The sequence below is a fragment of the Agelaius tricolor genome, unplaced genomic scaffold, assembly GCF_023055355.1.
Source record: "Agelaius tricolor isolate 1412-34295 unplaced genomic scaffold, bAgeTri1.0.p SCAF_1, whole genome shotgun sequence".
NCBI classification, from domain to species: domain Eukaryota; kingdom Metazoa; phylum Chordata; class Aves; order Passeriformes; family Icteridae; genus Agelaius; species Agelaius tricolor.
The window spans coordinates 61,277,940-61,301,201 of record NW_027269261.1 but is presented as its reverse complement, the minus strand read 5'-3'; the positions used below and the strand labels follow the sequence as shown (position 1 = coordinate 61,301,201).

At 38.9% G+C, this 23,262-nt stretch overlaps 1 protein-coding gene across 1 annotated transcript in view; it reads right to left on the bottom strand.

Moving 5' to 3' along the window:
* ARHGAP18 (Rho GTPase activating protein 18) overlaps nucleotides 1–22,672 on the bottom strand; it is a 95,482-nt gene extending 72,810 nt beyond the window's left edge. The window contains exon 1 of the mRNA XM_071436993.1: nucleotides 22,537–22,672. Within this exon, the coding sequence (XP_071293094.1) occupies nucleotides 22,537–22,580 (44 nt within the window). The 5' untranslated portion in view covers nucleotides 22,581–22,672. The remainder of the gene's footprint in view (nucleotides 1–22,536) is intronic.
* Between the last annotated feature and the right edge of the window lie 590 nt (nucleotides 22,673–23,262).

Here is a 23,262-nt window from a genome sequence, read left to right as displayed (position 1 = left end):
GAGGAAATAGTAACAGGTCAGCTGACAAATTTAAATCCACAGGCTGACTTGGCAGTAGATGGATTTGCTCCTGCTGAGATCTAGAAATCCCCATGTCCAAGAGCATTTTGACAACTACTGTAGTGCTAAAGTAGAAGTGCAACTGGATTTAAAGCATATTTTTAATGCAGGGGAGTTTCAACCTTTCCCTTCTATTATCTATTCCAGCATTTGCTCAGATGGGTTTTAAACTGAGCAGAAAATGTCTCACCAGCTCTCTCACCTAATTCACATTGAAATAAAATGGCAGCACTTCCATTATCCAAATCATATTTCCAGGGTTCCAGCCAGAAGCCAGAAAATACATTAAATGGAACGTTGTTTGTGTACTGTAAGATGAAATCTAACCCTTATTACGTTTCACATTTCATGTATTGCTGCGCTCCACTACCTAAAGAACAACATGTGTGAAGAGTGTTCTGCAGCTGTTAATAATCAATGCTAGGAATAATACAAAAATGTAGATTACATGTACTTAACTCTTGATGCCTAGAGCTATATAACTGATTTTACATTCCATTAGAAGTCCAGGAAAGAAATTATCTTTTAGAGGATAAAATCCTCTGTCCTATGTTAGACCTCCACCTTAGCACATAAAGACAAATCCTGAGCCAGAATTGTCCATTTATTTCCACTGACTAGAAAGGCTGACTACATGAGGAGGTCACATGCAGATGTGCACATCTGTCTGGTAAACTTCACCTTTAATGCTTTTATGTTGCCCTTCAAAATACGGAAGAAGCAATGTTCAGTTACAACGTGCACCATATGGCATACACAGCGTGGAGTAGTCAGTAGTTCAAAATGTACAGTACTGATATGTAGGAGGTGTTTCAGATCATCTTACACATCCCCAAATGGCAAAGGTGGGGATGAAGTCACACGTGTACTCAGAAAGCAGTGATGCTTTCCTAGCTTTCTGAGTCCTCACCTTCTTCCTCACTGCCCTCTGCACGCATATTTAAAGAGCTGATGATTCGTTTCACATAACAAAAAACAAAAGACTGCCAGAAAAGGGAGTAACAGTTCTTAGGTTGTTCACTTGTCTTGCGAGTTGCTCTAAAATGTATCTGGTGCACTCTGGTGGCTGCCTTGGTAATTTTTAATTCCATGACTTTGCAAAAGGTGAAACAGTAATTACCAGGGCTGCTTTTGAGATTATCCATATGAAGACTAATGAGCATGTGCATTTATTCTATTTTATCCTGTTTGGTTTTTCTTGAATGCTTTCTCTGGAGAAATTTAGGTCTTGCCCATTGCTGCCCATCTGCTTACCTTATGTAAATCATAGCGCAGGGATTGTGCGGCTGAGGTTCTCATCTGCCTTATGTTTTTACTCATGGTCAGACAGCTGCTGAATTTTACCCATAGAGGTATATCTGTTTCTGTAGAAGTAATTTATCCACATCTATTTGTAGTGTGACCTTGCACAAGCCCTCATATCAATTGTTGCTTCCCTTTCCCTGTAACAGGGAATCCATATAAGAGGGCTAATAATATCTAGCTATTTATGATGAGTATTGACCATATGTTCAATTACATTGAAAGGTACCAAAAAATGCAGAAAATTATTTCCTGTTACATCACTCGATTTACTTTCATTTGGGGCATGATTTAATAGGGATAAAATGGCATGGATTTCTGCATCCACAGGCAAAGAAAACAGATGATAAATCGAGTGCACTTTATAGAATCTCCATGAGGTGTAGGACTTTTGGAGAAAACTAAATGCCATAACTGATGTTTCATGCCACTTTGGGAAAGGGGAAGTCAGCATGAGTGTTGGAGACTAAGAGATTTTCACTGGTAACTCTAAATGACCCCTTTTTCTTTAACTACTTCTGACACAACTTTGGTTTTATAAATAATGACTTCACATATGTCACTAATTATGAAAAGGTGGTTGTATTTCCCAAATATAATCGCCTTGCCTCTTCTTAATTCTCCCAAATATTACCTAAATGTGGTGCACACTGAATGGATTCACTGCAGAGGTAGATACACTCTACTAGCACATGAAATTGAAATAAAGATGGGTAAAAAAAAGTTTTGAGACTGGTATCTCATTTTTCTGTTCAATCATGTTTTACATTTATACAAGGCAGCTGTATAACCCTCAAAAAAGATTTTTTTTTCTTGGTTAAACACAATTTTGGTTTTCTTTCAGAGGGAGATCTTCCATCCTCCTGACTCCTTGTTGACTCTGCATCTGTTTCAATTTGAACTGATCTTTCCTGAGCATGAGCACCCTGAACTCTGTAGAGCAACTGGGACCTTGCACATCACAGATACTTTCTGTGACTATATCACAGGCACAGTATTGTGGAAAGCATCAACTTTTCACATGGCTGCTTCTGACATTGGTGAGACTGATCTGAACATCAGGCACTGTCTGATACACTTGGAGAAGACCTGCTGACGGGCTTGCATATCAAAGCACACAGAGGAAGCTCCTTCTGAAAGGTCTCCTCAGGGAAATGTGCTATGCTTCTGAATGGAAGGGGGCATTTACTCTCTTGTTGAGAGGCTGCTGTCATGAAGGACAGAAATCCGGGGTTTGGTCTCTTCTCTCGGACACTGCATCCAACACCAAACCCTCTGAAGAGGCAGGAGTGAAGAAGACTTAGGTAGCTAACACTCCCCCCTGCCTTTTTTCTTTAGGTCAGGAAATAGACCCCTCTATCCAGTATTTGGGATGTAACAACTGATGAACTCATCAGCTACAGTTTCATCAAGAAAGATTGGGGGTGCTAGCAAGTGCAGAGAATGTACTTGGCTGTGTCCATCGCTTGGGTTCAGGTTCTGTGTCACCATCCCCACCCCTCACCTTAGATCAGGCTTCAGTAGGGTTTGGGATAGTTTTTTTCAGTCTGAATCTGGCTAGGAAGTTGAAACCATGCTCTCTCCCACACGTGTTAACTAAGTCAGTCAGCACATTGGCTGGGAGCTCTTCTCTTCCTTACCCTTCTAATTTTGCTGTTGCCTGCAGATTTGATCACAGCTGAAGTTGTAGCACAAAAACATCTGGTGAAATGAAACAGAACAGCCACAAAGGAGGAGAGTTTAGTCAGTCAGAAAAGCTCATGAAAACTGTGACACAATCCTAAGCTGAGCAAGCCAGAGCTATCCAGAAATGTCATTATGCACTGAGGAAAAATGCTTCAGAACAAAGAAAGGAACAATTGTATGAGTCATGGGCTCTGAGAAAGAAAACCACTTGTCTTTGAGGGTTGAAGAATACCCAGTAAAACTTAAAGTTAACACAATGCAAAATATTCTTCGTTCTTTCTTACTGACAAAAATATTCATTTTGCATCATCTTCTTTCATCCCAAACAAATATTTGAAAAGTGTTTCTTTCTCTCACATTTTACACTGCAATCAAATTCAGCCATTCTTAATACAGAATATTTCAAGATGTCAGTCTTATTTTTGCTATTTTGAATGGAAACAATCTTCTGAATTCAATATGGATTTTAAAAATGGTTCATATCAACTCAGAACAGCATTTTCCAGAAATACTAAATCCAAAAGAAGGCCACCATACTTTAACCACATGTCAGGTCCCAACTACAGTTTAAGATATACCATCTTAATGAGACAATATCTTTTAAGATCATATCTGCAAATATCATAGACAAATCAGAAAGAAGGAATGGAAGTTCCCACATTCTTGCTTGTCTTATCTATTTAATGAGGTTTCATGCATTTCATACAAACAATTTTTTGGACATCTTTTGTGCAAATAGCTCTGACAATGACATTTAGCACTTGCAATTTTTTTTAAATGAATGTAAGTATATGACATTTGTGATTGGAAACATTATTGTAACAAGGATTGGACAAATTTTGAACCAAAAAATTCACAAATATAAGCTGCAAGCAAAAACAGATTCTTTATGATAGTCCTTCTGATGCTTTTTATTTATTCATTTATTTTTTATTTACTCTTCATAGGTATTCAAAAGTAACTCTGATGAATAACAACTAAAAGGAAAATTAGCATGAATACCTGTGCAAAAATTTGTACAACAAATTAATATTTGAGGTTTTGTTTCTTTTTGGCTGAAAGCCAGTTAGAAAGCTAAAAAATACCAGTCATACACCAATAAAAACTCACGGCACTATTACAGCTATCCTTTAGTACCATGTACCAAGCAATAACTGTAAAGTTCATGATTATCTCTAGACTGATGCATAGCCACACATGCAAGTCACAAATAATTTTAAACAAAGTGTAAAATCTGTAGCCTTCAGGGCTTCAGTCCTGTAAGGGTACATTTGTTACAGTCACAAGTGACTAGATTTAATAAATTTGCACTAATTTGCTCATCTTTGATTGCAAAGAAATTGTGATAGGTTTTTAGAGCAAGGTTCAGACAGAGCTGCAGAATTACAAGGCAAGAATATACTACCACTGCTGTGTATTTTGGAAGCAGTTGCTGGAATTACAGAAGGCTAAACTTGAACATTTGCCTACATCAAGATATTACAGTGTAGTTTCTGCGGGAAAAACATAACATTTGCAGTTTACTTGGAAGATATTCACCCCCAAAAAACTGTATTTATGTTATAGTGGTTGGATTTACTTTGATTTACTGCAGTATCCTACTATTTAATAACTCACACTATGTACAATACTGTTCACCATATGTCCAAAAAGGAAAAAAAAAGAGGGAAGCTGAAGTAACTTTTCAATGAGGATGCATATGTGGAAAGTAATGCAAATCTACATAGATGTAAACATAAATATTATGGGGACATCTATGACCAAGTCTCCTGAAATTTTAATCTAACAAAGATAATTATAGATTCACTGGGATAAATTAATACAGTCACAAGCAAAATGAGAACAGTAGTGAACAACACAAAACTGTCCAGGGAAGTGGGGCTGGTTTGCAGAGTAGGATACACACGTGTGTCCTGCAAGAGGGAAGAGTACCAGGGAATGGTTCCAAGCCATATGGCTGCCATAGGGAACTGGGGTCAGAGTGAGCACTAACAACGTACAGCTGCATTGGTGTTGGGTCTTTGATGAGAAAGACCATCTGCAGCTCTTGGCTGCCCTTGATTTCATCTTGGCACTTGAAAAATCAATGGGAGCAGGGCTACTAACTTGCATCAGTGGAAGAATGCATTTCTCTCAGGGACAGAAAGCAGTTCCCAGAATCAGGCAACACTGTCCCTTATACACTATTTCCCCCTTTCCCCGGGGAGCCTGTTTAGTGCTCAAACACACTCTGGGTGAAAAACCTTTCCTGATACCTAATCTAAACCTTTCCTGATGCAGCTTCAGGCCATTCTCTCAGGTCCTGTCACTGACCACCACAGTGCCTGCCCCTCCTCTTCCCCTCATGAAGATGCTGCAGACTACAGTGAGGTCTTCCCTCAGTCTCCTCTTCTCCAGGCTGAACAGACCAAGTGACCTCAGCCTTCCTCGTACAGCTTCCCCTCACCATCCTCATGGTTCTCCTGTGGATGCTCTCTAATAGCTTAATATCTTCTTTAATATCTTCTTTTTGGTGCCCAAAACCATACACAGTGTTCAAGGTGAGGCCTCACCAGTGCAGAGCAGAGTGGGACAACCACCTCCTTTGAGCAGAGTATTTTTTACTAAATATAAAAACAAACTGGCAGAAGGCACTATAATCTGATCAGTAATATTTCCACTTCAGAATTTAGATGACCCCATCAATCTCTTATCATGGGACAAATTACTTAAAATATCTAAGAATCATCATCATCTCTTTTCTATTCTTTCCTGACCGTTAAATACAGTGCTGTGCTACTTTATATACTGTGAATGAGAGACGGGCAGAAGCAAAGAGATGAGGATTGCATTTTGTGTGAATGAAAAGTAACATTTTTAAAGGACAACATAATTTCCAGCCAGGCTAGTATCTCTTTATCAGTAATTATGCAGTTTAACACTCCCAGTATAATAAATCAGCTGCATAAACTTCTGGTTTCACCACTTTTTCCAAGCACATTTTCTACCATCTTTAAAACTGAAATACAAGAAGTGAACACTTGCAGTAATTTGAGTATTTCACAAATTCTCATTGAGAAGAGGACTCACCTTTTATGTAAGCGTGAATAACAACAAAATTTGGTGGAAAATATTACAAATAAGATACCTCTAATACCATGAGTTCTTCTGTTCTTGAGGGGATTTAGAACCTAATTATTTTACCTGTGTTTTGGAACATCTTACAGAAGTACAAGGGGATAATCATCTGTAGGATTTTTCATCACCTGCTGGCTGATGTACAAAAGCTTCAGCTATACACAAGTACCTCCACTCCAGAAGTCTTTAGAATTTTCTCAGAATTATAAGTGTTACTGATAAATACAATAAAATCACATTTCTGTTAGCTTAGCTAACAGGAACAGGCTAGGAACAATCAAGTAGTACTCATATGGAAATCCTGTTTGCGTTTTGCTTTTCTCAAGCTGCAAGGTGAAGGACAAACCAGAAGCATGGCAAAACCAGCACACAGGCCACAACAAGAAAACTTCAACTATTATACAAATATGGTTTTTTCTCCTTCATTCCCCATATATGCAGATATATAATGATCAGTGCTCCAAATTTTCTAATTGTCTAATAGGATTGCCATAGATAGTTAGAGGTTCTCTTCTTAAGGCAATGGATGAGAAGGATTGATGAATAGACAAAAGTCAAACAGATAAATTATAAGGTAAATGCCTGCATTGTAGAACAAGAATTTATCATTCCATAGCTGAGATCATCAGTGTTTGTGAAGAAGGTAGCCTTACTTCATCAAAGGCTGAAAAAGACTCGGGAAATGAGGTTATAAATGACAGGACAGTAGAATACTGAAGTTTTTCTGCTGCCAGAGCACATAAAGCAAAATGATGACCCCACCAAAGTCAGAGACTATGCCTCTTCTGATGCCTCCTGGACTAATATTTCAGCCCCTGTCCTGTGAGCTCAGCACCTGCTGCAACATTTGGGCTCCTTTACACTCATCTCTGAGGCAATGCAGGAGAGATGGGCACCAGGGTCGCTCCTACCAAGCCTTCAGGCCCCTGGTCCAGTGCTGCTGGATGATGCACCAGCCTGGCTTTGGGCTTGTAAATTCTCTTCTGAGGAACAAATAAATAGATCCATGAGTGAATTGTTTGCTGTCTGGGTTTTGGATTCATAAAAAATTCTCAATTTTAAGTATTTAAATTGCTTTTTCCTCATGGTTTGTTTCCTTGTTGGGGTTGTTTTTCATTGGGAGATAATTAAAAAGAGTGTTTTTAAAAAGTGCTATTTAGGAAATAGCACTATGGCAAAAAATTAGAGCATTATTTCTTTCAGGTAAAAAATCCCAGAAGAGACAGGAGAATGAAACAGCAGTGTGAAATTCCACAAGAGTTCTTGTACAATTATTCCCTGCACAGCTCCCACCAAATTGATGGGATTACCAAGTGTCAGCTCCCTCTCCCTTTCATGTTCAGAAAGATATTTACAGTTCAGGCTGGGCACTTGTCAACAGCATCCAAGTTTTGAGCACATCCCAAAGGAATTAGGAGAATTTTGGAATGGAATCTTTATCACTATGACCTTCTACACTTTAATTTTGCCAGCTAGACTCTTCCAGAATGGGTACAGAGAAAACATACTAGTGTAGATAAATTTTACCAATATAAGAGTACTTGTAACATTTAATACCTGTTCAGGTATTTAGGTGGCTGTAGTAGTGTAAAGTGCTTTTCTATTGCAACCACAGTAGGGCTTTTCCTAGTGTAACTGTTATTTCTAAGAAATAGGCTGTTTTTCAAGAGCACAAAAACCAAAAAAGCACTTCCAAAAATTAGAAAAATTAATCTTTAGACATCTTAGTTTTAGTTTTATCAAAGCAACAGCACAAACACCACATCTCTGATGGTTTTGGGGATCCTGACCATGATTGAACAGTTAAGGGGAAAAAAGCTGCATGCCCACCAAAATAATTCTTTTTTGATTTTTTTCCTTAGCCTGTTATTTCCCTTTAGTTGCTTTGGATCATCACTAAAAATTAAGACAGAATTGCTATAAAAGACTATTGCTACTCTAAGAGTAGATGCTCACAGGAGCAGTTTTCAAACTGAATATTTTGCTTTTTCCTAGCCCCAGTTTCAGAGTTATCTATTTGTGGAAGCATCAGGTTATTATCTATCCAAAGTGGATTTCATTACAGAAATCACAGGAAGATACTTTTACAAGGAGTCAGCCCAATGTATAATGTGTGCTGCAACATTATGGAGAAATATATATTGCAATATATAACCATAATAGTTTAAAATGTCTTAAGTGCTGCCTAATTATTCACATGGGCAAAACTGAAATGTTGTTTTTTCTCCCTGAAGCAGGTACATAATTTTTTAGCTGCCAACAAGCTGTGAAATAGTTATAACTTTAGGATGTTGCCATGTTTCAAGTACCCTGTTTTAATCAGTAGAATTCTCTACTTTTAACTATTCAGTTCAGACTATGGTAGCTATTTTAGTCAACCTAATTTCCTATTCTCTTGGCTGCAGATAAGTACTTTAATGAAAAGCATGAACAAAATTTTAAAATAAAGCTTCATCACAGTTGCTTTGCAAGGACCCACTACGTGTACTGGATTTTGTATTATTCACATTTAGGGTCTGAAAGTGCAGAAGTGTTGGGATAGATGGCTAAGCACCATTCTTAAATTATAGACATATTGCAAAGTACAGAAGAATACTGGGAATATATTTAGAAATCTCCCAGTAGCATTTACTATACTAAGCTTGGTGTATGTCAGAAAGACTTTTAAGTCATAAAAGTACATGGCAAACTCTTTTGGCATAACATATTCTTACAGAAGCAAACAATGTGCATTAATAATAAAATAGTATTTTATTTGTCTGGCCTAAATTGTACAGTCAGATCAGGTTTTCTGTTAAGAGGCTGATTTTCCCAAACATCCAAACACAATATAATGGAAGCTGTGTTTATGTTTAAACAATATGCAGATTTAAACTATGTCAAATACCATTTCTAATTCAGGACTTAGTTGATTATACCTGGTTCATACAAGTAATCCTAGTGATTTGACTGCAGGCTACTGTAATTATAGGATCAATTTTTAAAAGCCACCAAACACTTACAGAGGGCAGAGAAGGTGGTCTACAGGTAAAGACAGGGAACTAAATTACTGAGACACAAACCTCAAGGGAGAAAAAAGGAGTTGTATCAGTGGATCATTCACTGTCTCTTCCAGCAGCAGCACTAAGGGGAATTGACAGTAATTACAATGAAGAAACTGACTCAAAACAAACTGGAGGGGGTGGCATTCCACATCATGTGTCATTACCCAGGGGTATTGCTGGCTGCAGGATGCTGGTGAAGCTGAAGGCTTACACGAGTTCTCGGCAAGACCGGACATGTTTGTGGAAGATTTATCCATGGACTATTGCTAGACACACAGAAAGAACATCTGGCTCAGGAATTGCCTGGCAGCATATGGCTGCAAGCTGGTGAGAGCATTGGGAATATTGCCCCTTCCTTAAAACTCGTTTATGGGTGTCTTTTAAACAAGTAGGATACCAAGGAGATGGACTTTCTGTCCATACCAGTAGAGCTACTTTTATGTTCAAATAGGCCATAATTTAAAATAATTCTTGTTCCTTGCAACAATGAGAGTAATGAAAATGCATGTGAATGACAAAAAATAGAAATTATTATTCACTATAAAACACTAGAAAAAATATCTTTATTATACTGCATTATTTATTTTTTTTAAAAGTAACACATCCTATTTAATTTATGATTGAATTTCTTGAACTTTCTGAGGATACAACTTCCTGATTAGGTTTAAAACCATCACCTTTCAAGGAAATCTGGATCACATTTAACATGCAGTTGTCACAAGCAATTCTCAGGAACTCATTCCCAGTCATGGATCTTGTGAAGCCTGCTCCAGCTTCGCAAAAATGAAGCAATTCTTCAACTCTAACCCCTGTAGCTGAAACATTTTAAACATAGACTAACACTGACAGTGTACTTATCTGCAGAACACAGGCCCCTTTCTAAATTGCAAGCCATGTTCCCTGCTCATAGTGGATGTTCAGTGTTATCTTAATTCAGTGAATTATGTATTCACAAAATAAACATGCATTTAAATTTTAACAGTGCACTTTAGTCAGCGAAACTGTTGTGTTTACGCCCTGATTGGAAATGTAAATATCAAAAATGTCAGTGGACAAAGAGAAAGACATCTGCATCACTCTGAATTTCTAAGTAGTATTTTAAGATAATGAATTAAAACTGTCAAATGCATTTTGCTATGGCTAAAAGTAAAAATATTTAGAACACATCTGGATTAGAACGCTTCCTTAAAAAATCCGTTCTCACTGTAAAATGTCAGTATATATTATCAATCCACATCCTTCAAAAAATTACATTTGGAGGCATTTCTAGAGCTCATAATCCAGCTCATACTGATGCCCAAAGACTGTCCTGCTGATTGTTTGGTTTCTGTGTTATGTTTGAGTCAGTAGGACTGAAACCTAAGAACGTATTTTAAATAAACTTTATTTACTTCAGATTAAACCAAGGTAGATGGAGCAAATAAAACAAATCCCCTTGAGAATACTCCCAAGAACTCATCTCCTTGAAGATGGTATTAAATACAGTTCACATAACAGATCTTTAATATTAGTGAAGAATTCCATATTTTGTTTCCTCCCATTTCATTCCTGAACACTTGATCATTATTCATACATTCTGCAGTGTCATGAAAATACTTGCAATATTTAATTTTATCTATTAGAGTTTTTCATTTTGCTCCAACTATTTGTATTTGCATGCGAAGTCTCATTACTGGAAGCAGCTAACACAAAGGAGAACTGCGGAATCAAGTGATTTGCTAAGTTAACAATCTCAGCATGGCTCTTAGCTAATACAAGAGTAGGTTCAAAGATCCTCTGAATTACAAATTAATAGTTGCACCAATTCCAGAGAAAGGAGTGAGAAGTTCAGTCTCTGTGCAGACAGTTCACGGGGTGGGTGTTCCAGCCTGAGGAACCATCAACTGCAAACATTAAGGAACTTTGTTTCTCAGAGTGCATATCTGATAGGAAGAGTAGACAGAAGATCAGGACCATTTTTCCTTTCTATCCCGCTAGTCACAGTATTTTGTGTTTTGCAAAACAGACACCAGCTTTGCTTTCAACAGCTACTGGGCTAGAGAAGTGAATTTTAGGAGACTTTGAACCAAAGTCCATTTTCTCCAGAAGCTGGGATTTCTGCTGCTGGAAGATCTGGGATGACTCTGAGTATTTCTGCCACCAATAATTAGAATTGTTCACAATAACTGTCTGGATCAGAGAAAAATAGTTCCTAATCCAACAATCACATAATCCTTTCCCCCTTTCCTATGTATCAGAGAGATTTGTACCCTTGGGGTGATCTACAGCACACGTACACACAGTGCTGGGTAATGGTGAGTGCAAACCACCTTCTGTAGCTTCCATTGTTCTTGTAAATATTGACATCTGTGTTTTCTATACAAAGGATTTCACCTGAAATGAAAAGAAAATTCATAATTTTGAAAGGTAGAGAATTATTTGCCTAATTTTGCCTGATTTTTAGTGTGACCCTTTTTTTGTCCCCTTTATCCATGTCTGAATTCCACTGTGTTCCCAAGCTAAACTCAGGAAACACATAAAAGACAAGATCGTCAGTTAAATTCTCCAGCTTCACAACCAACAGTAGCCACTATTCTGTGTATCACCGGCTCAAAATGAGAGTTTTGCATTAAAAAAAAAAATACAAATGCTCAGTCTTCTGCTTTCAAGGAATACTTTGTCATTTAGCAAGCTTTTATCTCCAATACCAAATGTATTCAATATATGTGGGCATACCAGTAGCTGTCAGAAAAACTAGCACCTATGATGGGACTGTGATCCAGAAGCGTTCAAATCTGATTCTCATGGATGAGTTTTTGAACTCCAAGATTTACCTAAGTACCCCCACAATTTGAAGCTCAGGGAATAGGTGAGGCAAACACATTTTTGAGTCTTGAAAGTAGCAGCTGTAAGGAAATGCAGGGATGTCAGCCTGATTTCCAGCTCCAAGGCAGGACCCTCCAGCTCCAGTAGCTTCAAAAGCCTCTAAGAACTCCATGCTTGGCCTTCTGCCAAGAATGGTGATTACAAAGTGTCATGACATGCAGTGCTTACTCATTTTTTTATGTGCCCCAAATGCCTGGGTTTTTTCCTCATGACAAGTTTTGGATCTTGCTGTTCCTAACTACGGAACTAAAAGTAAAATGCTGCTGCAGAAAAATGCCTGTCAGGTCTTTGGGTACTTACTGAAGCAAAAATAAACAAGACTATACTATATGTAACACATGGATACATTAAAGAGGTTTAAACAGGGTTTTATTATGAAACACTGTTCATATTTACTAAAACATAAAATGGAACGACTGAGCTTGTAATGGTGCAAGTAACAATTACCACCATTTTTTCCCATCAGATTAAGAAGGAAACAGCTGTTGTCAGATGGCAGCATGATGCCAATAGCTGAACAGGAAGGATTACAGCATTCAAGTCATCTTAATTCTAGTGCATAAGCATTAATAGAGGCTTTTCTTTCACCACAAATGGCTAATGTAGCTAAGCTCTGACACTGCTCTGAACTCCTCACTTACCTAGGGAAACTAAATGCTGCTGTTAGCAGCACAGTAGATGAAGTAATATTTCCTTTAATAAAAATGTCATGAAGGATTTACAAATCTGATGTAAGCCATTAAATTGACAACATCATGAAGCACAGAACATTAAAATGATGTCTCTATGTTAGCTCTAAAGACACCTTGAAAGAAAACATAACATCCTTTAGTGCACTTTAATCTATTATAAACAGCTCATTATGATTTCCTACTTATCAAATTGATCTGGACCTTATACTCTGCTATGTAAAAGAGTTCAAGGGAAATTGCTAAGGGCACAGAGTGCAGGGGGAGTCAGTAAATACCAGGGAGTCCATTGAATGGAAACTGCTTTTGTTTAGGAGCAGAAACACAGTTCTGAAAGACTAAGACATTTCAAAGTGATATTTACTTAAACACCTCTGTTCTGTCCTCATTTCATGTGTGTCTGTCCCATAACACTGAAGGCCTTTGTTGATCCCATTTCCAGGGAGTACATGTACATGAGCATGCATTCATAATTCTTACTTTTAAATAAATCTTAAAAACATCTACTTACCTCATATCACTACTACATATTTTAAAGTTCTTTTATTATTATCATCTAAATTTTGATGAGTTTTACTGCTCTTATTAATTTATTACAACAGCAGTAATTTTAAAATTCTTTCAATTTTTTTTCAGTCAGTTTTTATATACCTTACTGGGTAAATCACCTTTACCTCACTTACCAGAAAGCTGAGAGCCAGTGTGGGAAAGAAAAGCTAAGGACAAATTTGCTGCTGCAGGTAGTTCAAAGGATTATCACACAGCCCAATCCTTCAATTTTATTAGAAATTGATCCCTTAACTGAATTAACTATCCAAGCAGGTTTTTATCCAAATTAGGTTTCCTTCTTAAGTTTGTCTAGAGGCAGATGGCAGCCTTTAAAGATTATTGGAGATATAAACCATTCTATCTTATGTATGTAATTAAAAATCAATACCATGTCCCTAATTTATAGAGAATATGTGCTTTTCTGTGAAAAGCTATGAAATCTCTTGTCTCATTATGCCCAGGTATAATAGCATTTACTGTCATAATAGCAAAATGTAGCATTTATGGGAGATGTTAATCTGTTGCTAGTGCTGGCCACCAAATGCAGGGCCATATGTTTCTCTACTGGGAAGAACAGACAGGACCTAAATCCTTTTCACAGAATTAAAATTCCCTACAGGAAACATACACTATAGATCAGTTCTCCTCTTGCACTCACCCTTTGCTCCAAACCTGGGGTTTGGAGAAAACTTTAAAAATTGGATAGCATTATGGATTGGACCATGGGGGCTGGCTTGCACCTGTAGAGAGGGGCAGGGATTCTCTCATTTTTGCTAGAGGAAATGTCAATTCTGGAGAAAGAAAATGAAGGTAAAGATACCTGTAAACAAGGGGATGTAGGTCTGGCTCTCATTACTTTGTGTAAATCCCTAGGCCATTTGATTTTGTCTCAGAAATTATGATAAAGTCTACAATGTCAATGCATGCCCTTGCCATGAGTATGAGGAGACTGACCACTTCACTACCTACAGACATTCCAACTTTGAGAACAGAATCAAATACAATAAGAAAAAATATCTTTGTCCAAGGATGCAAGGAAGAAATAAACAGAATTTTTAGCTCCATAAATTATATTTGTCTTGACTTTAAGCTTATTTTTCAGCAGACATGAAGCACTAGCATTTCTGTTCTTAAAAACATTAAATTTATTGAATACCTATGACTACTTCCTTTCTGCTGGACATCTTTGTGTTGAGTTTGCCTCCAAATGGCATTCTTGACCCTTTTTTGGTTTTTTCTTGTATTCTGCTTCTCAGTTGAAGTGGACATTTTTCATGGCATTGGCATGCACTTCTTAGGGAATCACTACTTGTTACTATGCTCCCTAGGAAGAATAATTTTTACAAATGCAACTATATACTGTTTTTTCTCAAAGTCACCAACTTCTTGCCATGACATTGCTTGACTCACATATCAGTAAGTCCACAAAATGTCTGGATTCCTAATTCCTCCATCAGATAACTATTCAAATTTCTGCAACTCAGTGGGACACAGTGCCCAAGAGCTCTTTCTGGGTTACTGGCTTCTATTAAGTAAAATGTGCTTGCTTCTTGAGTTGACTTTCTATTAATTTTCACTGTTCCTGCTTTAAATCTCTGACATCTCAAATCTTGCTTCATACAGCACTGTTTCTTATTTTGATCTTTATGGTACAGAAAGAAAAATTTTTGAAGTGATGGAACCCTTGCCTCCAAGCTGGACTCTGGTGGCCACCTTTGATGGACTCTGATGGCCACACTAGCTGCTTTTTTTTTAATCCAGAGATTATGAAGGAAGTTTTGACAGTACAATGGAAGAATGTGGCTGTAAAAACTTATTACATAATAGAAATCAAATATCGATTGACTCTACTGATCAATCTTGCAGGGAAAAAAGGGTAATATTAGGCTTTTCAATTCTTACTGCAGTCAGTTTTGCTGAGATGATATGTGAGGAAGGATTGAAGGAATAAGTATCTGAGCAGAAATAGTGAAGGAATGAAGGTCTATGTGTATGCCACACATACTGTTGTACTCCCTAAGACAATGAGGAAAACAAGCTCACAGTTACTGCAGCCATCTCCTTTCCAGTGCTGGAAAAGCCACCATGTGGGCTGCCCACCCAAGGCCGTGCTTGGTTTGCCAGGTAGTATCAGAGAGAGGAGATGCTGTCTGGAAAATATCTGCCAACCATCCTTCCCCTGGTGGCAAAGGTCCCCTTCCACCTCCAAACAGTACAAGTGTCTCCCTTTCTATTGCACCTGGCAAGCCCTCTCATCAATGAGAAGCTGAAATGGTGAGTGTCCCAGGGCATGTTCCTTGGGCTCTGATAATCCTCCTGCCTTTGTACGGTTTCCAGGAGGTATCCCATGGAGCAGAATGGTGAGAAATTAAATGATAACAAAACATCAGTGATGGCCTTTAGTCAAAGATGGAATTAAGTTCAATTGATGGAAAACTGCTAGGTTGCAACTCTTCATTCACTCTGAGAATTCTTTTGTCAGTTATCATAGATTGGTCAGAAAGTGGTTTAAGCCGTTTCAAAGCAGAGATGAACAAATATCCTTTTCTTGAGCCAAAAGTGCTGATGGAAGAGGGTGACTTCTTTGCAGAGCTGGAAATACAATCATTTAGTAATCCTTTCTAGTCAAAATGAGCTGAATTGACAACTTTAAACAGCATGTAGTTACTAACAGATTTTTGCTGAGTGCATGCTTTTTCCTCTACTTGTCAGTTTTAAATAAAAATAAGAGTTCAGGCTTACGAACAGATGATTCCCAAGCCTAAAGACCTTGAATTCTTTGTTCCACAGCCTCACCACAGGTTTCTCAGATGTTCAGTATCTTCTGAAGGAAAACGGTTGGTAGCTCCATAAAGATCACTGACAAGTGTGCAGCATGTTCAGTTGAGAAAATAAATGGATTTATCTAAACACTGCATAAGATATGAGCAAAAGGTCTACAAGAAAGGAGGAGGGAGGGAGGAGCAGCAGGGGATGGCAAGAAAGCAGTGTCTTAAAAGTCAAAAATGTAGGGATAAAGTAAAAATTGCCAAAAGTCAAGCAGGCTATTGACAGCTGACAGGTCTTGACACCTAACAATATAAATTAAATTATGTGTAGTATTCTTTGACAGGACAGAGAAAAAGAGAAATTAAATGGCAACGAAGTTGCTGCACAGTAAGAATGAAGTTGAGATCAAAGATAATGTTGGCATGGCCATCCCAAAACTTCCCAACTCAATAATCTGTCAGGATAATGACAGCAAAAACCAGACTAGTCCTGAAAATCTGTGGATAACACCACATTGTATTCAAGCAAGAAGCAAAGTTTTTAAGGTTTGGTAAAATTAAGGCAGGGAGAACAGATAATCATCTGTCCTAGATATTGAAATAATTTCCCTAAGAATTCAATAGTAAGTGCTTAAAATAATCTATCAGCTCAAGTGATGCCATATTACCAGGGAATGTCAACATAACATAGCAAATATAATTCAGGAAGAGAAAAACTGAAAAACTGGCAACTTTGCACCTGTTACTCTGAGCTTGACAGTGTGCAAGTCTTTTTTAAGTGCTCCAAAGGAAAGCATATTTTGAGACACGACGGTAAACAGAAAACTGGGATAAAATACAAGGCATTATTAACCTTTACCAAGATAAAAACAGATTTTAATATTAAAATAACATGTGTTAAGGAGTAGGGGCTGCAGGAGACAAATCCTTTATGGCTTCAGTATTGCATTTGATACTGGAACACATAAGGACTGTAACTACATACAGAGCTAAACAAACAGGACAGTGGGAACAGTGCAAGTTGTAAACGAGGGAAGGACTTATCTTAAAAGAGACAGCAATACATTACATTGAAAAACAAACCAATGAACTGAGGGAGTCTTCCTATTAAGATTTCTCTGGGTTCCCTCCAACTAATGATCTTATTATTTGATATTTTCATTCATAACTTTGGCACAGAAAGAAGAATGTGAAATTTTCTGATACTATAATATTAAGGATATCAATTTAGAAAAAGTCCAGGATATTATAGAGGAAAAATGGCTTAATGAAAGGATTGAAAAAATAAAAAATCATGCATGAATTTAATAGACTTAATAACTACATTTTATACTATAAGCCAGGGGGCTCATCAGTTTGAATGACAGATACTAATTGGTCATAAGGCAGCCATCAAACACAGTGTTGTACAGAATAAAAAGGTATAGGCAGTTTTGTGTACATCTAGCTATATCAGGCTAGAGAGCAGACTTTTAATATCACAGACATTGATCACACATTAAGTAAAATTATAGTGTCACTTCTAATCACTCATAATCAAGAAAGATGTGGTCAAATGTGGACAATGGAAAAGAGAAGAGTCTGCCCAGCACAAGCAGCTAAAAAGCAACAATAAAATTCCTGTTTGTGAGTACTCATGAACATATATAGCTTGGAGGGGAAAATCAATTTCCTTTAATGGATAATGTCAATACAAAAGAAATATGTAGAAAATTTCCACTGGCAACTGTACGTATAAAATAAGAAATTAATTTCTAAATTTCAAGAGGAGCATGGTGCCAGCACACCCATCAAGAAGAACAAACAGCCTAATCTTTAAAAAAGCTCTGTTTATGAAGTGGATTAAAGACAGTGGCTTTTTTATAAGCTGCAAGGTAGCACTCTGAGAGATAGAAAGTTCTTTATTCAATCTGGCATCCTTATGTCTTGTGCTCCTACAGCAGGGTATAAGGAACAATAGAGAGGGGCTACATTAGATATATATTTAAAAAACCCTTATGTTAAGGACATATTAAGCTTCTAAAAGCAAATGAATTCAAGAACTTCAGAAGTCAACAACATCAGGTCTGTGTGTCCCAAAATATATTTTTTTTTAATGTATAATTTTATGAATCAAAGAAATCATTCGCAAGTATACCTTTGGCTTAAGGGGAGAGCAGGGGCTGGTAAGAATAAAAGACCATCCAATGGTCCATGCAGACCATTTGTATGCTACTGCAAGATCATAAGGAGCCATAAAATAATACCTGTGCTCCATAACCTCCCCTGCAGCACTCAGCAGAACCCTTTGTGCCCTTTACTTGATCACCAGAGATGGCCACACTAGTACCAAGCCCAGAAATCTAAGAGATTTCTAAGAGAAACATGAAACTTCTTAAAAAATTTCACAGGGAAACCCCTAGTATGGTAGCCAGGGATGCTGAACCATGAGGTCCAGACTGTGTGTTCTTGTAACAGCAGCTTCAACCTCTGCTGGACCTCTAAGCACGAGGTTCCTTCCTCTGCTTCTTCATCCTCTCAGGAGAGAGGATAAGGGAAGATGCTCCTTCCTCAAGATAACCATGCACCACCATATGCTGAGGTCTTGGAGGGGCATCAGTACAGTCTCTTGTCCAAACTTCTGGAACTGAAGCCTCCGTTAACAAAAATGTGCCAGGCCAGTTATAAACATTGCTCAGGCAGGATTCAGTCCATCAGCCACATCTCAAACCATGCAGACTCAAATCATGCATTTTTAAGAAGCAGATTGTTAAGTTCGTGTATATTTCAAAGCTGCACAACCTAAGTGAGACCTTTTAGTGAGTGTTAAGTTGTTGGAATCAGAGGGATGAAGTAAGATGTAACTGACAGTGTCAGCAGAAGATTTTTATTTGTTAACAGCTTTTTAAAGATATAAAAATTTCATATAAAAAAGCAGGATCTCATGACAGCTCCAAAATAGTATTATTATTATGCTGCTTCAACTAAAAATCTTACTGTATTTCATTTGGCCACTTCCAGAGACAGGTCGTGAAAACTAATAATTCATTGACAAAAAAAACTGAACTTCCAAAATAGCATTTCAAGCCTGGGACAATGCTTTTCCACATGTGTAGCTTAAGAATTGGCACTTCCTAAAATGAACAATACCAGCCATGCTTAAGTTTGAATTTCTGCAATACAATTTACTGTGGAAATCTCCTTAGTAGCATCGAATGTTCACTCTCCTCATGAATGTCTTACATTCATAAGTCTACATCTTTGTCTTCAGTTTGCTTGTGTTGCCTAGTGTTGTCATTGCAAACTGCTCTATCTGCTGCCATCTCCTTTGTTTGTTGTTCTCAAGAATCATTGCTCATTTCTTTTTTTTGTGCACTGCTTTGCTCTCATTTGGTTAACAATCTTTACTTATACAGAGCTAATTACATTAAGTATATTGATATGAAAGCATCTCGCCTGGCTGAGAACCTTATTTAGTATTTTTACAATTAGTTTCTTGGCTGATCCATTCCCATTCAGTGAGCCTGCTTTTTGTCTGACTGAAACTAATCAGAAGTTTATGACTCAGCAGAATGGGGTTTACATGGTACAGAACCATGAGGGTTAATTAGCTGAGGTAAGTATAAAAGAGCAAGTACTGCTACATGATTTCTTCTATCATCACGAGCATTGCATTTCAGTGTGTTTACTTCTGATTTTCAGAAAGGGGACTTTTTGGAACAGTTGTTTAGTGCCCAAGGTTTTAATATTACTCCTGTAGCTTCAGGATCCTGAGTTTTGCAAGGTGTCAAATTCAAAGACAGGTTCCCATGATGTCCACATTTCTGCTAACTGTGCAAGTTTTAAAGTGATTTGAATTAATTATCTACTTCTCAGTAAGACCTGAATTAAGGGCATAGTTACTATTCTCTAAGGATCTGATTACAGTAATTGTTGGGCTGCCCAGTGTACTATTTTATTATCATAGTCCAATCTTGTCATAAACTCTATTCTTAGAAGTCTATGAAGTACAATTTTTATATATAAATATATTTTTCTTAATATATACTAGCATAGTATTTATTCACTTAACTGTAGCAGAACCCTAAAATTAAATTCATGGACTGGGACTCAATGGTTAAGAATATACACAGAATACAGGAGTTACAACTTATCCTTAGCAGTTCTGCCTAGGGTGAGAAAAAAGCATAATGCTGATGAGAAGCATTTTTGCCATCACACCAGCAACCTACTATTCTTAACTCAGACTGAGAGTGAATTTTTTTGGGTTCCTTGCTGTTATTTGGTTTTCAGCTACTTCCATTCTCATGAGCAGTAAAATAAATATTATGATGTGGCTATCCAGAAGCCTACTAAAATTATTTAACCAGAAATCATAGTATTTCAAGAATATGTCAGACAATTTCATATGTATGCACTCATTTCTACATTACTTTTCTAGATTCATTTTTATATTGCTGGGCACTTACTGAAGGAGGCAAATAATAAGCACCTGTTAATACCTAATGATAATAGCTGTTTATGTCTGACTGATATTGAATGAAACATCTATCCCCTACCTCTCATGATTTTGTGACATGAATGGGTAAAAAAGTATTATGTGATCTTGCTAAAAATCAATCCACACCTTAAGCCTACAGACTCACTAAAGATGACCAAATGTGCAAATCTTCCCTGTCCTGCTAATGGGTACTGGTTTTAGGGAGCACCTTTTGCTCATTCATATCCTAACAGGTACTGCCACTATTTAGCACTCCAGCATACTCAGTGAAGTATCTATCCTCTTGTTTAGTACTCACAAATGGAAATTAATTCTTACTCGTGTTTATTTAGGACTAATAACCTTCAGTCTTTCAAATGTTGCATTTACTGTGTCCCTTTTCAGCTGTATCTCCAACAGCTCTACTTCTCATATAAAAGCAAATTGATTGACTTCTTAACATCTTCCCTTTTTTTATTGACTTCCTTCACCCAGCACTAAAGTACTCAAATTCTGCCTTCAGCCAGGGCACTGACCAGGCATTTGATAAACTTTCAGATATGCTTTTCACTCCTTCTCAATGCCTTGATGCTCATCCGGTGGGAGAAGAGCATCCTTAAAGTTCATTGAACTTGTTAGCCTTTTGGCATCTTTTCTCATGATATCTACAAAATACTTGACAGTGATCAGGCTGCCACTGGAAAAAGAACATAACTTTTTTGCTTTGCTGCATTGATTCAACTGTCTGCACTAATTGCTGTTTCCTAATTCCCTTTATATTATGAAGTCTATGATGCTGAGATTTTTTTAATCTGATGTTTATAAAGCAAATAGAGTCATGAAGCTCTGGTTCAAAATCAGCAGGAATATTCCTTTAAACAAATAATCACTGTTAGAGGAGAACAACAGAAGAAAGGCAGGAGTATGGAATTGGATGGGGTTTTTCCTTCTGGAATTCCTTCTCTATTTACCCAGCAAAGTAAGACAGTAAAAAACCACACAAATTTATAAAATTAGAGCTGTGATTTTGGTCACTTAGAGAATAAGTTCAACAATTGTAGCAGTTAAATTAGTGGGAAAAAAAACCCAGGTAAAACTGGTGATATTACATTCTTCTGTCATGCAATTCATGTTAAAGTGTTGATATTCCAGTAATTGTTTAAAATGTATCTACAGACTGCACGTATTCTAGGAATCAAGTCTTAAATCATAGCAATAAAAAGTTACAGTACAATTGACTGTCCTTTTTTCCACTCATTCCTATGGCTAACTTGAAAAAAAATAGGTGATGAAATCAACTCTCAGAGCAGCCTTATGTGAAAATGCTTCACTAAAATATCATTACGTTTAGAAATCAAATTTATGTTTGCTATTCTTGATACATGTTATTTAAGTTTTCGATCAACTCTCTTGATGTATATTCAAGTGCTCATACACAGGGGAGAAACTGTGATTCAACAAAACACAAGTAGAACACCACCAGGAGTGCGCACTTTTTTGCTTTCCCTCCACTCAGTGCAAAAATATTTGCATTTGCCGGCTAAATTAGAATAGATGATACTAGGGAAATAGATGATAGTAATGCACCCTGACAGAACTCGTATAAAAAAAAAAAAAAAAAAAAAAAAAAAAAAAAAAAAACCAAAACTAAATACTCAATTTGTCTAATCCATGCTAGTATAATTACACTACACAAGGGGTAGGGACACCGACTTTCCAGACTTTAGACGGTAACGGGCGTTTTCCACCAACGCGCCTCGCTGTCCTGCGGTGCCGCAAGACGCGCTTCGGGAGTGCTGGGAAGAGCGGGACAGGGAGCGGAGCGGAGAGCGGCGGGCAGCGCCCGGCCGGGGCAGGACCCGCTCCCAGCCGCGGTGACAGCCGCAGTGACAGCCGGGGTGGCAGCCGGGGTGGCAGCCCCGCCACTGCCGCTCGCTCGCTCCGGGTGTGCGCCCGGCGGGAGGAGCAGCGCGGCGGCCGCGCTCGCCCGCCCTTACCTCAGGTGCAGGTAGTGCACCAGCTTCGTCACCACGGTCACCATCTTCCCGGGTCACCTTCCCCTCCCGGGAGGGACACGCGATGAGGAGGGAGCCGCTCCCCGGGGACTCCTCCGTCAGCGGCTCCTCGCTGCTGCTCCACCGCTCTCGGCCCCTCGGGCGGCAGCGCCTTCGCCCCTCGGCCGTGCCCGGCCCTGCCCGCGCCGCCGCCGCCGCCGCCGCTGCGGACACTCGGCCGGGGCCGCTGCGGACACTCGGCCCGGGCCGCCCCGCCCGGCAGAGGCGGGGCCGGGCCCCCCCCGCGGGACGGCCCGATCGACCTCGCCCTCTCCGGCCGGCCGGGGTTCGGGAGCGGGGCGGGCGCTGGAGGCGGCTGGGCCGCGACCCCCGCGCATCTCTGCGAGTGCAGCGCAGGCAGTCCCCGCCATCGGGACGGCCCCGCTCGCTGCCCTCGGCTCCGCTCCGCTCAGGGCCGGCCGGCAGCGGGGACACCGCGACCAGGGGCAGATGGAAGGGGAGCGTGCGGGCACACGGGCGGGGAGGTGCGGCGTGGATGCAGCCGGTCCCGTCCCAGCGTGAGGCGCGGCTGAGACCCGCACGGTGCCTCTCTCAAGCGCTGCTCAGTGGGGAAGAGTTAAGCGAGGGGCAAGGGAGGTGATTGCTGGCCTGGGCAACCTGCCTCGCCGTACGAAACCGATGTCTGCGCTCCACGCAGCTCAGCAGAGG